Source organism: Rattus norvegicus, chromosome 1 (assembly GCF_036323735.1).
Source record: "Rattus norvegicus strain BN/NHsdMcwi chromosome 1, GRCr8, whole genome shotgun sequence".
Taxonomy (NCBI): domain Eukaryota; kingdom Metazoa; phylum Chordata; class Mammalia; order Rodentia; family Muridae; genus Rattus; species Rattus norvegicus.
Window position 1 is genome coordinate 116,455,377 of NC_086019.1, and position 15,689 is coordinate 116,471,065.

A 15,689-nucleotide genomic window follows, 5' to 3' on the forward strand; every position below is an offset into this window, starting at 1 on the left:
TGGGAAGCTGGACTGCTGTCCTATCCCAATGCTGTGTCTCTGCCCACGACCGAGACTGTGGTGTGAGCAGAATCTCTTGAGAATGCATCATCTTACTCTGTTCTTCAACATTCCATTGGACACAGGATCTCATGGAGATAGATTTACTATGCTGGGAAAATGCTCATGTACCTCATTAGATGTACTGTTTTTTTTTTTTAAATACTTGGTTCCATGGTTATAAGAACTGAATTTTTAAACTCAAACTTTTAAAATACATTGGAAATATAGCTTATTTAAAAATCCTTTTTTGTAGATTGACATTTCTGTGTATTTGATCAAATGGTATGTTTCTTATAGGCCTTAAAATACAGGGATCGCCTTCTATCCGAATATGTGTAGCATAGATATTGACATGAATCGGTGAGCGAATTCCTGCCTTTGCTGCTGTACATTCTACCTTTGTGCATCTTCATGTGTGTGTGATACCAAATTACTTATAGACATGTTAAGGAGTGCAGTCTTCAATGAGAAAGGATAACCTGTGCCTGCCCTATGTTCTCTTTTTGAAAGACAAAGGAAATCTGCAAATACTTTCATTTCTAAACATATCCTTTCTTCTAGGCATTGACACATCTTCACTTAGTAGAATATGTTGGAGAACAGACTGCCCTGCTAATAAAGGTACATTAAATGCTCTAATGGAGCATGTTCCAGCCATTATCCTTTGATTTTTGTTAAAATCAAAATGAAAAAAAGAAGTTTGGTAAGAATGTTACATTAATTATGTCAAAAGCACTGACAGTAGCCTACTTTACCCTGGGTAACCTAGAGATGAAGGGGATACTTGTCAAAGAATATACAATTATAGATGCTTGCCATCTCGCTTTTGCCTTTAGTTAGAGTATGTCTAAAAAGGGGTGGCGCACAGTAAGTGGATGCTGCAGAAATTCCCATCTTAGAATTCTATCGGGCCATTAAGCAGGAGGAACCGATCTGTGTGGTTATCAGATGTTAGAAATGTAATGTTCCTCCTCACACAGAGCTATTTGGTTGAGAATGGCTCCTCTCTACTTGCTTGTGGCCAAGGTTCCTGGTCTAGGTGTAGCCCTGGTTTTCATGTCATGCTTACCTGTGTCATATCATATGTCAGAAGAAAGACTAACAATTTTTTGACAGTTTTTATGTATGCGGTTTAGCATTGCAGTGGTTAATGCATAACATGGCTATGATCTGATCCTTTTAGATGGTTCCAGAAGATCAGCGCTTTGCAGCTGCCATTGTCCTAATAGTGTGGGTCTCAGCCTTGGCATCGTCCTTGATTGACAACATCCCATTCACTGCTACAATGGTAAGTGGTGTGATGCTGTATGTTTAAGGGTCAATTTCTGCCTGCTCCTATCTGGACTCTGTTCCCATCTGGGCCTATGATTTTTTTCTAAGAAGCAGGGCACAAAACCATCTCCTCTATTGCCCTTACATGTAAGAGAAAAATGTGAGCTGAGCCTGAGGCAGCTGAGTGTGGAGCACTGAAAGACCAATGACAGGCTGAGACCAGACTTTGGGGAGTGGATAGCATATCATGGGTGACTGTTTGGGGAGCCCAGCTGAGGGCTGCTACCCTTCCCAGAAAAAAAAGGTATCATTTTTTTAAAGGAACTTCAACACACCAAAAGAACGAGCTGTCGTCTTTATTATCCTCACGTGCAGATTCTAAGAAACCTTCATGGATTCTGGGTCTTGGCCTGCACATACAGGGATTTAAGTCTCTGCTTGATTCTAACTCCCAGCCAACACCAAGATCCCCACCCCTGGGCCATCTCCTGTGTCATTGATTGTTTGTTTTAGTACAGGAACTGTGGTCTCTGGTGTAAAAAAGTAAAAGTGAGAATGTAAGAAAGTGAGAAAGTAAGATCTGGGTCCTGCCACAAACAGCTACAAACAGCCCAGGGCCCATACTATTCTTAGTATAGGGCAGAAGGATGAGTGTACTCACAGCAGGATGCTGGTGGGGGAAGTTCTCTCTGTTTTTCTTGAGGCCCCAAGAAGTCCCTCCCTCCCATACAGATAGCCCATGTATTGTACCATAGTATGTTGTGAAAAGGATCCCCAAAGATGAGTGTGGCAGAGCTGGCCAAGTAAGGAGAGGGCTGGTTAGGCGCATAACACACATTGTTTAGAACGCTTTTTCAGTCTGGAATTCATTTTATGCTAAGCTTTATTCCCTAGTGACCCAGTATGGTTCTTGTTTCAAGGTGTAGGTTTGGGAATTCTGAATTCACTCTGGTCGCTATTTCTAGTGGTCACATACGGAACAAGACACTCGAGATCTTCAGGGATCCAGGATGGTGTATTTAAGGAGTCCCGAGAGTCTGTAAAATTTGCAATAAAGCAGTATGCTTAAATGTGAAGCACTGAGTGTTTTCCCCTTAAGCAATGAACAAGACAATGTTATCTATGAACATGTTTTACTAGTCAGAGGCTGTGCAGTAAAGCAAGAGAAGCAAAGAGAAAGGACTGGGAATGGAGATGTTAAACTTCAGAGACTATTAATCTGTGTATTAGACAACTTAAAAGAATCTACTAATTAACAGGCTTGATAGGCAATTTTTTCAGATCCTGTAGAGACAAAAGTCAGTTAATAAGTCATTGTATTCCCCTGTAGGCACAATAGACTTATAATGAAAACTTGAAATAGATGCCATTGTCAGATGCACCTTCAGTCCCTGAGACAACAAGTGTGTAAGGTTTTACACACTTTATCCTGTCCCAGTGAGACCATATCATGTGGTCTGAGGACAAAGGCATTTGTCATTTGCTTTTATTTGTTTTTCCTTCTGGGTATTGTAATATCAGAAGGAAAGACAAACATAGAAATGAGCAATTCTAGGACAGCATAGGCTTTATTTGGGAAGGGCCTGAGGAGGAGAGAATGCTAGTTTAAGAAACCAAAGAAGCCCCAGAGCTCACAGGGACTAATCCACCATCCCAAGAGAACACAAGGATGGACCTATGGCTCCAGTAGTATATATAGCAGAGGATGGTCTTGTCATCATGGTAGGAGGTGCCCTTGGCCCTGTCAAAGCCATTGCCCCAGTGTAGGGAATTGTCAGGGCAGGGAGGTGGAAGGGAGTGGGTGAGTAGGTGAGGGAGCACCCTCATAGAAGCAGGGAGAGGGGGGAATGGGATAGCAGGTTTCTGAAGGGGAAACCGGAAAAAGGGGCTACCATTTAAATTGTAAATTAATAAGTATCCAATAAAAGAAAAAAAAAGAATAAACAAAACAAAACAACAAAAACAAAAAAGAAACCAAAGAGGCTACTGTTACAGGCTAGATAGCTGTAAGGCATAAAAAGAAAGATGGAGAAGGAGAGATATCTTCCTTGTGGGGTTGTGGTGACTATTGTTAAGGATAGCAAGGGGAATGGGTAGTGACATAAGGAATCTTAGATGATGGATAAACATACGTCATGATCAGTTATTGCTAGGAGTTGATGAGATGATGAAAAAACATGAATATGGAAAGCTAAGTTGCTTTAGTTTTTGGAATCGTCATTGCCATCTCTTGCTTAAAATTAAGGAGCTTCACAAGGTGATATGACTCTGGATAGTAGTTCATTGTTGGTTTCCTATCCTTGATAAGTACTTGTTTATTTATGCCTCCCCAGGAATAGTGCTACTCAGAACCTTGGTATATTGTTTCCCTCAAGATGATACACATAGATCAAGATTCTCTATTTAGTCCCTCTCACAGTGTGTTACTAAAGAAGATGACAGTCAGACTTGATAACTTTTCTTTTACAGTGATAAAATACTGTGACCAAGACAACTTTAAAGGAATTTAATTTGGCTTACTCTTTCAGCGAGGTAGAGCTCATGGTGGCAGGGTGAAGAAACAGTTGAAAGCTCATATCTTGATCTACCATCATGAGGATAGAAAGCAGCAGCAATTGCATGAATCTTTTGAAACCTCAAAGCCTGCTCCCAGTGACATACTTTCCCAACAAGGCCACACCTCCTAATCCTTCCCAAACTGATCCACCAACCAGCAACAAAGTATTCAAATATATGAGCCTAGAGGTGCCATTCTCATTCTAACCACTACATATTCAAATTCATGAAGGTGGCATCTAAGGAGATGGAAAGGTAAAAGCAATACTGTGAGTAACTGAGCTCATTTATCTGTAATGTTTTATTTCCTGAAAGTTAAACAGATAGAAAGTGCTGAGACAAAGGCAATGAAATAGTCAAACTTCCCCGTGTGCTCCTGAGCAGAATTCTGTACATGTTACATGTATGTATGTGACATGGTGTAATTAGATCTTATATGGACCCGTCCTTGTTTTCCTAATCACTCATGGCTTACTGGAGAAGGTCTTTTATGACTTGAACTTTTGCACACTTCTGCACAGCTTTTCCTTATTTGCTCTGTAGCTGTGCTAGGCATTGAAGGTCTATTGTTCATGTGATGTATTTCCTTTATCTTGGGTGAAGTTCCTACCTTCCCTTCAAGTCTTTGCTGTGTCTTGTTCCAATCCTTCATTTTTGTTCTTTTAAAATATTGTTTCTTGGGCTGGAGAGGTAGATCAGCAGTTAAGAGTACTGACACCCATATAGTGGTTCACAATCATCTATAGCTCCAATCCTAGGGGATCCTACACCCTCTTTATGCCTCTAAGGGCACTGGAAATAAATGTACATTGTACTCAGGCAGAATGAAGACAGGACATTCATTTGGATATAATAAAAAATATAAAATATTTTCTTCAAATTTCCTTTCAGTTTCTTTAAAAGCACCTGAACAAGCACTATGTAAATAAGATTTCAAATTTTTCATGTAGATAACCTTAGCAGGTAACAGCTTTATTCCTAGTGATTTGGTGAGGGACCATTTTATTTGACAGTTTAGCCTATGGCAGAGCACAGTGAACTCACCCTCCCTAGATGAGTGCAAAGCCAATCAGCACACAAGGCAGTAAAAGAGCAAAGGAAGCTTTGTTATTAGTACAAGTAAGAAGAGCTCTGGGATAACTCCCAAAGCACCAGTCTCCTTAAACAAAGGAGACAGAGGGATTTTATTAGGGAAACTCATGCATATTCATGTTGGAAGAAAAAAAGAATCATGCCTGGCATAAGTGGATAAAAATAGGAATTAATCACAGTAGGTTGCTTTTTCCAAAGTATTCTTTGTTTACATCTTCAAACTATACCACCCTTCAGGTTCTGTTAGTGCTTTACTGTGTCCCCCAGAGTCATAGGCTCCATCTCTGCCTGACTCTCCTGCTGGGCCTCCCCTATCCTGAGACACACCATGCATCACTGGAGGCAGGGTGCCTCTCTTTACCATCTCCTTAGCCTCTGCTTCGCTGATTTCTGTCTCTGGTCACAGCTCTCTGGCACTTAGCTCTTCCCTCTCTGTGCTGGCCCCTGCCCATGCATGAGTGCAGATGCACATTGGGAATCCTACACCTGTGCTGGCACAATGTGACGGCAGGTGCCCATGCAGAGTCCTTCTTTTGCGCCTGTGGTTTTTAGCACTACCTGTGGAAGGTGATGCAATGGTCCTCTGCACTCTATGGCTGTATGTGAAGGGGTGGAGGGTGCAGATGAGGGGTGGGGAGTAGGGGAGGGGGGCTAGCAGAATTATTACGATAAGGTGGGTTTTTTGTTGTTGTTTTGTTTGTTTCACTTGTGTTAAGAGAGAGAAAACATCCAGAGGCAGCTGGAGGAGTAGAGAGAAGGAGAAAATAGATGGAGCATAGTCAGCTCTAGAGAAGAGAAGAGTGTGAGAGGATGGTGCAAATAGCGAGGTAGGAAGAAATAGACAATGGAGCAGAGGGGGGTTGGAGGTGGGAGAGAAAGAGAGAGAGAGAGAGAGAGAGAGAGAGAGAGAGAGAGAGAGAGAGAGAGAGCGCAAGAGGGAGTGGGGGAACAAGAGCATACAGTGAAAGAGAATAGCAAAGAGGGACTGGCTATCGAGTGGGTGGAGACATCCTGTGGATCCTAAGGAGGATGTGTATCAGGAGGAGGAAAGGGCAGGGTGCTAGCATGGACTTCGAGATGTGCAACAGGTACAGAGGGAGTCTGGAGGCCAGCATGGACTTTGATAAGCTCATTGGCACCACAGGTAGCATGTGCCCCTTCTGCCAGGGGTATAGGGAATGACTTCTTTTGGCAGCCAAGAACCAGTTTTACAAGTGCCTAAGGAATTCTGCCTTTTATCTAACCACGGGAAATCTCTCTACACTTTAGCTTGTGCTCCTTTCTAGACATTGACAGCTCGAGGCTAACAGTGGGCTTACAGAGTGCTTGTGTGGCCCACGGCCAGTTACATGGAAATAGCCAGCTGCCTATTACTGCATATGGTTTTATTTTTACCTTTGCAGTCAGCGATAAGCTGCCTGGGAATTTTCTATTGACTCATAAAAGACCAGGGCCTGAGACTCTGCTCCCTTCTTCCATCCACTAAGTACCTGCTTACCTCCAGCAGACTCTTCCCTCAGACCAGCTGTGGTAAGCTGGAGCCCGTATCCTTGGGTTTCAGGGGCTGTTTCATGGATCTCTAGCCGCCTCTGTCCAAGCCCAGGTGTGTGGAGTGACTCCCCACTGTGAAGCCATGTTTGGCAGTTTCCCTCACTGATTTGGCTCTGACCCACCAACTGGTCAGTGCACCAGTTTTCCTGTCTGCTGAACGTTCCTCCTCTCGGCAAGCACCTTCATTCTATACAGCTGTGGAGCATTCTGCATCCAGGGAACACTTATGGAAACTCATCAAGGACCAAAAAGCTAGCAGAGACAGCTGCTGTTTCAAAGGACTATTAGTACAGATGCAGTTGGGAGCTAGAGACCTCTTGGGGAGGAGGTGTTGCAGACGCAGGTATAGGCCAGTGCTTCTCAACCTTCCTAATGCTGTGACCTTTATTATAGTTCCTCATGATGTAGTGAGCCCCAACCACAGAACTATTTTCCTTGCTACCTCATAACTGTAAATTTGCTATTGTTATGAATAACAATGCAAATATATATTTCTGCCTCTAAAGGGTCACAGCGCACAGGTTCAGAATTGCTGCCTTAGAACAATGATTGGGTAATTCGGTTAAGCTGAGGTTAAATGAGAGGAAAGAGACAAATGCAGCCTATCTCTTCTTTGTGTCAGGTCTCAGAAGTGTACCTACATTCATTATGTGAACTGTGTACAAAGAATAGTTCAAGTGCGTCAGTGGTAGATCTCCCCTTTTCATGGTCAGGAAAGAATGAGATATTATCAGAAGGGGGGAGATTTGGAGAATTAGCCTGTAACTGGTAGGATGACACCATGGGACTTTTCTTTATGCCCAGAGGAGAAAGAATCACTCAGTAGATGAGTTTAGCTATTTTATTTTATTTTTTTTTTTTTGGTTCTTTTTTTTTCGGAGCTGGGGACCGAACCCAGGGCCTTGCGCTTTATTTTTTAAACAAAAGTAAAATGTTTCCGGCTCTCATCACTTCTGAGTGGTTCTAGGTCACTGTTATAGACAAGAGCTGTGGCTAGATTAATGGGCTAGCTGTCAGGGGGCCTTGCCATCATTGCTCATTGTTAACTGTGAATTAGTAAACAATATTTAGCACTGCTAATTTTTAATGCAATGAGAACAGACATAGGGTGTTTGAAGTGAGCAGTGTGAGGCCCCTGGTCTCACTACATGCCAGCATTAGTCCCTTGCTTGTTTGAGGCAAAGTGAAAGCCAAACAGGCTGGGCCTCTGGGAGAAATGGGAACCTTGGTGTCGAGATATTTCACTATTTGGACACATATTTCTATGCCTGAGAATCCCCTTCATACTCACCTGCCCTTTTTTACTTTCCCACCCTTCCTGTCTGCAGTTGACAGGAGCTTGTGGGAATCTGAGTATAGTGGTGCAGCAGGGAATTCCCAGGCCTCTGCTACAGAGCCCTCAAGGGAACCTAAAATATGTTGCTGGGCCTGAGAATTCTGTGACAGTTTTTCTTTGTTGAAGCCCCTTCCCCTTCTTTTTCATATTCCTTCATTTGAATGGGAAAGATTTTGTGGCAATTTTTAGACTTAAAATGATATAATTTTTTTTTATCCTGGCCTGAATTCAAATGATCCACATTTGTGCACATAATTTTATAGTTTTTATAGATTGATTTTTTTGGACACACATCATTGTGTGTGTTGCCATCTAGCCGATGTATGAAGTCATTTTTTGAATGCCAGCTTGTTCTTTAGCGTCTTCTCATCCCAGGTTTGTTTGTAGGCTCACAAGGAGGCATTCTGGCAAGTTTAGCTGTCGGCCGTAATAGCTGGTATAGGGAAAACCATGTGGTGGTGATAAAGGTCAAAGGTCCTTCACACAAGCTCTTACGTTTTGTTTGTCACTTGATGCCATTTTTGGTTTTAGCTTTTTCATTTTCTAAAATGTTCTGAAACAAAATAATATAGAGAGCTGAGCCAGGTCCAGTGGACTGCAATTAGGCTAAATAACAGAGCAGTTATAGACATTCATGGCTGTGTTTCTACAGAGGGAGGATCTGGATTGGTTCCCAATATGCCATTTATGAGAACTAAATAAGGCTATCCTGAGAGGAATAGTAATGTGAGCAGCAAAGACACCCTGTCTCCTCCAGGAACTTGGCAATGCAGGTTGCAGGCCTTCCCCAACGTGTAGGTGATGAGTGAGTCCTCTGGCCAGGGAAGGTGGCCTTGGAGGGAAATTGCAGTCTCTGTCTCTGTTTCTCTGTCTTTCTGTCTCTGTGTCTGTCTCTCTGTCTCTGACTCTGTCTCTGTCTCTGTCTCTGTCTCTCTCTCTCTCTCTCTCTCTCTGTGTGTGTGTGTGTGTGTGTGTGTGTGATCAGAGATCAACTTGCAGTAGTCAGCTCTCTCTTAACACGTGGGTTCTGGGAATCGAACTCAGTTCGTCCGTTTGGCATCAAAGTGCCTTTCTCTCTGAGCCGTATCACCGGCCTCCCCCTGTCAACTGAAGTGACAGCAGACACATCTGAGGAGTGATTTAGTGTGGACTGACCTGATGCCTCATGAACAGCATGACACTGGCAGGGTTTCAGAGACCCTGAATGCATGGTTCTTATGAAACTCAACGTGACTTCATCCGCTGTGACTCACAGCTGCAGCCTGGGAAGCTTTAAACACAGAAACCTGGCTGTTCCCCTGGCTAGCACCAGACACAGACAGATGGGTACAAACACAAAGTATTGTGCACGCCAAAGTTTCCTTTGGTTTCCTTCCATGCATCTTGTGCTCATTTAAAAAATATTTTTAAAAACAGTTTGGCCATTAAAAATGTGTCTCTGAGGGGCCAATGAGATAGCTTAGTGGGTAAAGGTACTTGCTATACAAGAATGTAAGCCTGACAACCTGAGTTTTATCCCCAGAAGGAAAGAACTGACTCCAATCTACAAGGTTGGCCTTTCACAGTTGTGCTGCAATATCACCATTCCATCACACAAACACCCACAAGCTAATAATAATAATAATAATAATAATAGTAATAGTAATAATAATAATAATGTCGATAATATAATATCCAGAATGATATAAAGCTTTTAAATTTTTCTTTTAATTTTATTTTACGTGAAAAGCATTTTGCCTACATTATGTCTGTATTTTACCCTCAGAGGCCAGAGCCTTAAGAGGCTATAAGGCTCCACACGGGTACTGGATATTGAACCTAGTAATTTGCAAGAGTAGCCAGTGCATTTAACTGATGAGTTATCTATTGAAGAACAAGGCTCTTTAGGTTCTGTTAAGTCAGCCATGGTTGGTAGCTCTTAAAATTTTCTATGACATGTGCCCACAATACTTGTTTCTTCCACAGATTCCTGTCCTCCTGAACCTGAGCCAAGACCCTGAAATTAGTTTGCCTGCACTGCCTCTCATGTATGCCCTGGCCCTTGGTGCCTGCCTGGGAGGTAAGGGGTACTGACTGCATGTTGGGAGACCACACTGACCCTGTTGTCTAGACAAAGCAAGATTAAGTAGTTAACAAATCAAAAGTAAATAATAGAGAATCCTGGTGACTTCCTGATTCCAAATTTTGAACAGCCAGAACTCCTCAGTTCCTCTGTGAATCCTCTCATTTTGGTCATGGTCTTTCATGGCTTGGGTCCCAGAACCCTAATCAGGGCCACCAAGGGAAATGAAGATATGGCCAAACCATGGTCATACAGGAGAACTGGGATCAGGTGGTCTGGGGTCTCTGGGTACCTGGGAAGCTCAGAGTTTATTATGCAGTTGAACAGGGAGACCAAGAAGACAGGTTTAGCTAACCTTATTAAGAGATGTCTCTGTAGGGGAGCAAACTTCAGGTTGTAAACACACAGAGGGAGAAAGCTATAGTGGGCATACACACTGTCTTCATTTACCCTCAGATTAGAGGAAAGCTTTGCCACATCAACAATGTAGTCACTCACTCACTCATGATTTCGCTTCCTCCCTACAACTTCCCCCTGCAAAGCCTATGATCTGATGACAGTCACTGTTAATAGTTCAAAGCTAATGCGTTCTCACCCTGTCCAAGTAAGAATCTGCAACAGGCATTCCCTCTCATTTTCCTCCCTGGGCTCCCCTGTTAGAAGAAATGTGCAGGCATTAGGTAGAGCAAGGACTCTACCTCAAAGGAAGAGGCATGGCAAAAGGTCAAGCACAGGTGCTGGGGCTGAAGTCTAAGGAAAACTGCAATGTGAGTTAGAGATTGCCAGACAAAATTGACCCGTGGTTAATACAGGAGAGCTTTGGATGTGGCTGTCTGGAGAGGAGTCAAGCTAGAGTCCTTTTTATATTTAGACAGCTTAATCACCTGTGGGAACACAGGTGGATTGTGGAGAATCTTAGATAAACACACCAGAAATATTTAACATTCTTATTGCCTCCAGATAATCTAGCTTTCTGTGTTCTTTGCCTTCTCTGACTCCTGAATCAATAACTTTCTGGTTCATTTATCTGCTCATTTGTGAAGGGGGATTAGCATCAGCCAGTGATGCATCTGTGACTTCAGGAGACAACTAATTTATCTAATGCTGTGACTGGGGCTGAAATTCTTATAAAAATGCAAAATACATACTTTTTTTTCCATCTGGGAAACAGCTCCAGAAAACAGCAACAGCATTTCTTTCATAGATAGAGCAATGGAAATAAGATCCAAGGACATTTGTAAATTCATCCCTTAAATGGGATTTAAAAAAACCTCAAATGTATGAAATACCTACTAGAGTATACTAGCTTTGAGCTCTAGGATGGAGATCCAGTCATTCAAACTAAGATTATAACAATAGGTACATTTTTCCAGTTTTTTCCTGAGCACATGGAGAATGCCAGAGAAAGACTGTGATGGGGGAGAGAGTAGGAATAATAATCTGAGGAGAGAGGGTTTTGAGCAGGATCTTAAAGGGCAAAAGGCCCCCTGGGCTAGTTTCTGAAGTGTAAATTTGGAGGGGGTCTCCAGGAGAGACACTAACATTGAACTGCTGTAGAATAATAAGCTATTGTAGGCTAGACACTGAGCACATTTGGGAGACAGGTATATAGCATTACTAACCAATAAAGTTTTATTGGCACTGAGAACTTTAAAAAACTATCTCTGGTCTTGGAAGGTACTTATTCCTGGCACACTAAGCACTTACTTGTGCTAGGTGTTAATTGTACACAAATTCTGCTGCCTCTCTCATGGACTGGGGAACATTGACTAGATAATTTGAAACTAAAACCTATTTTACTTATCTGATTGTCTTGGTTTCTTTTCCTGTTGCTGTGATAAAGTACCCTGACAAAGACAACTTAATGCATGAAAGGTTTATCCTTGTTCACACTTAAAGATATGGTTACCATGCTAGGGAATCAAGGTAACAGAAACTCGCGGGGTTTGCTGGCTTGTTTTATGGCAACATAACATTGGCTAAAGTCATCAGTGAGGAGGTAGCCTCACTTAAGAAAATGCCTCCAAAAGATAGAAGTGTAGGGAATCCTGTAGGACATTTTCTTTTTATTTTCTTCATCACCCCCCATATATTTATTTATTTACTCACTTTACATTTGGATCTCAGCTACTCCCTCCTCCCAGTCTTCCTTTCACCCAGTCCCTCTCCAAAACCCCTTCCCTTCTCTTCTGAATATGAGGAGGATTCCCTGGTTTCACACCCATTCTGACACATCAAGTCACTTCAGGACTAGGCACATCTTCTCCCACTGAGGCCAGATAAGGCAGCCCAGTTAGGGAGACAGGACCTATAGGCAGACGATAGAATCAGAGACAACTCCCACTTCAGTTGTTGGGAATCCATATGAAGACTAATCTGCAGATCTGGTATATGAATGTGGGGGAGGGGGAGTAGGTATAGTTCATGTTTGGTCTTTGGTTGGTGGTTCAGTCTCTGGGAGCCCCTGATGGTTCAGATTTGTTGACTCTGTTGGTCTTCTTGTAAAGTCCCTATCCCCTCAGGGTCCCTCAATTCTTTGTCCAACTCTTTTTTTTTTTTTTTATTAACTTGAGTATTTCTTATATACATTTCGAGTGTTATTCCCTTTCCCGGTTTCCGGGCAAACATCCCCCTCCCCCCTCCCCTTCCTTTTTTTTTTTTTTTTTTTTTTTATTAACTTGAGTATTTCTTATATACATTTCGAGTGTTATTCCCTTTCCCGGTTTCCGGGCAAACATCCCCCTCCCCCCTCCCCTTCCTTATGGGTGTTCCCCTCCCAACCCTCCCCCCATTGCCGCCCTCCCCCCATAGACTAGTTCACTGTGGGTTCAGTCTTAGCAGGACCCAGGGCTTCCCCTTCCACTGGTGCTCTTACTAGGATATTCATTGCTACCTATGGGGTCAGAGTCCAGGGTCAGTCCATGTATAGTCTTTAGGTAGTGGCTTAGTCCCTGGAAGCTCTGGTTGCTTGGCATTGTTGTACTTTTGGGGTCTCGAGCCCCTTCAAGCTCTTCCAGTTCTTTCTCTGATTCCTTCAATAGGGGACCTATTCTCAGTTCAGTGGTTTGCTGCTGGCATTCGCCTCTATATTTGCTGTATTCTGGCTGTGTCTCTCAGGAGCGATCTACATCCGGCTCCTGTCGGTCTGCACTTCTTTGCTTCATCCATCTTGTCTAATTGGGTGGCTGTATATGTATGGGCCACATGTGGGGCAGGCTCTGAATGGGTGTTCCTTCAGTCTCTGTTTTAATCTTTGCCTCTCCCTTCCCTGCCAAGGGTATTCTTTTTCCTCATTTAAAGAAGGAGTGAAGCATTCACATTTTGATCATCCGTCTTGAGTTTCGTTTGTTCTAGGGATCTAGGGTAATTCAAGCATTTGGGCTAATAGCCACTTATCAATGAGTGCATACTATGTATGTCTTTCTGTGATTGGGTTAGCTCACTCAGGATGATATTTTCCAGTTCCAACCATTTGCCTACGAATTTCATAAACTCGTTGTTTTTGATAGCTGAGTAATATTCCATTGTGTAGATGTACCACATTTTCTGTATCCATTCCTCTGTTGAAGGGCATCTGGGTTCTTTCCAGCTTCTGGCTATTATAAATAAGGCTGCGATGAACATAGTGGAGCACGTGTCTCTTTTATATGTTGAGGCATCTTTTGGGTATATGCCCAAGAGAGGTATAGCTGGATCATCAGGCAGTTCAATGTCCAATTTTCTGAGGAACCTCCAGACTGATTTCCAGAATGGTTTTACCAGTCTGCAATCCCACCAACAATGGAGGAGTGTTCCTCTTTCTCCACATCCTCGCCAGCATCTGCTGTCACCTGAGTTTTTGATCTTAGCCAATCGCACTGGTGTGAGGTGAAATCTCAGGGTTGTTTTGATTTGCATTTCCCTTATGACTAAAGATGTTGAACATTTCTTTAGGTGTTTCTCAGCCATTCGGCATTCCTCAGCTGTGAATTCTTTGTTTAGCTCTGAACCCCATTTTTTAATAGGGTTATTTGTTTCCCTGCGGTCTAACTTCTTGAGTTCTTTGTATATTTTGGCTATAAGGCCTCTATCTGTTGTAGGATTGGTAAAGATCTTTTCCCAATCTGTTGGTTGCCGTTTTGTCCTAACCACAGTGTCCTTTGCCTTACAGAAGCTTTGCAGTTTTATGAGATCCCATTTGTCGATTCTTGATCTTAGAGCATAAGCCATTGGTGTTTTGTTCAGGAAATTTTTTCCAGTGCCCATGTGTTCCAGATGCTTCCCTAGTTTTTCTTCTATTAGTTTGAGTGTGTCTGGTTTGATGTGAAGGTCCTTGATCCACTTGGACTTAAGCTTTGTACAGGGTGATAAGGATGGATCGATCTGCATTCTTCTACATGTTGCCCTCCAGTTGAACCAGCACCATTTGCTGAAAATGCTATCTTTTTTCCATTGGATGGTTTTGGCTCCTTTGTCAAAAATCAAGTGACCATAGGTGTGTGGGTTCATTTCTGGGTCTTCAATTCTATTCCATTGGTCTATCTGTCTGTCTCTGTACCAATACCATGCAGTTTTTATCACTATTGCTCTGTAATACTGCTTGAGTTCAGGGATAGTGATTCCCCCTGAAGTCCTTTTATTGTTGAGGATAGCTTTAGCTATCCTGGGTTTTTTGTTATTCCAGATGAATTTGCAAATTGTTCTGTCTAACTCTTTGAAGAATTGGATTGGTATTTTGATGGGGATTGCATTGAATCTGTAGATTGCTTTTGGTAAAATGGCCATTTTTACCATATTAATCCTGCCAATCCATGAGCATGGGAGATCTTTCCATCTTCTGAGGTCTTCTTCAATTTCTTTCCTCAGTGTCTTGAAGTTCTTATTGTACAGATCTTTTACTTGCTTGGTTAAAGTCACACCGAGGTACTTTATATTATTTGGGTCTATTATGAAGGGTGTCATTTCCCTAATTTCTTTCTCGGCTTGTTTCTCTTTTGTATAGAGGAAGGCAACTGATTTATTTGAGTTAATTTTATACCCAGCCACTTTGCTGAAGTTGTTTATCAGCTTTAGTAGTTCTCTGGTGGAACTTTTGGGATCACTTAAATATACTATCATGTCATCTGCAAATAGTGATATTTTGACCTCTTCTTTTCCGATCTGTATCCCTTTGATCTCCTTTTGTTGTCTGATTGCTCTGGCTAGAACTTCAAGAACTATATTGAATAAGTAGGGAGAGAGTGGGCAGCCTTGTCTAGTCCCTGATTTTAGTGGGATTGCTTCAAGTTTCTCTCCATTTAGTTTAATGTTAGCAACTGGTTTGCTGTATATGGCTTTTACTATGTTTAGGTATGGGCCTTGAATTCCTATTCTTTCCAGGACTTTTATCATGAAGGGGTGTTGAATTTTGTCAAATGCTTTCTCAGCATCTAATGAAATGATCATGTGGTTCTGTTCTTTCAGTTTGTTTATATAATGGATCACGTTGATGGTTTTCCGTATATTAAACCATCCCTGCATGCCTGGGATGAAGCCTACTTGATCATGGTGGATGATTGTTTTGATGTGCTCTTGAATTCGGTTTGCCAGAATTTTATTGAGTATTTTTGCGTCGATATTCATAAGGGAAATTGGTCTGAAGTTCTCTTTCTTTGTTGTGTCTTTGTGTGGTTTAGGTATAAGAGTAATTGTGGCTTCATAGAAGGAATTCGGTAGGGCTCCATCTGTTTCAATTTTGTGGAATAGTTTGGATAATATTGGTATGAGGTCTTCTATGAAGGTTTGATAGAATTCTGCACT

General features: G+C 42.3%; 1 protein-coding gene across 1 annotated transcript in view; it reads left to right on the forward strand.

Moving 5' to 3' along the window:
* Oca2 (OCA2 melanosomal transmembrane protein) overlaps nucleotides 1-15,689 on the forward strand; it is a 329,813-nt gene that overhangs the window by 203,351 nt on the left and 110,773 nt on the right. Inside the window, exons 20-22 of the mRNA NM_001271493.1 lie at nucleotides 604-663; nucleotides 1,226-1,330; nucleotides 9,815-9,908. Coding sequence (NP_001258422.1) covers nucleotides 604-663; nucleotides 1,226-1,330; nucleotides 9,815-9,908 — 259 coding nt within the window. The remainder of the gene's footprint in view (nucleotides 1-603; nucleotides 664-1,225; nucleotides 1,331-9,814; nucleotides 9,909-15,689) is intronic.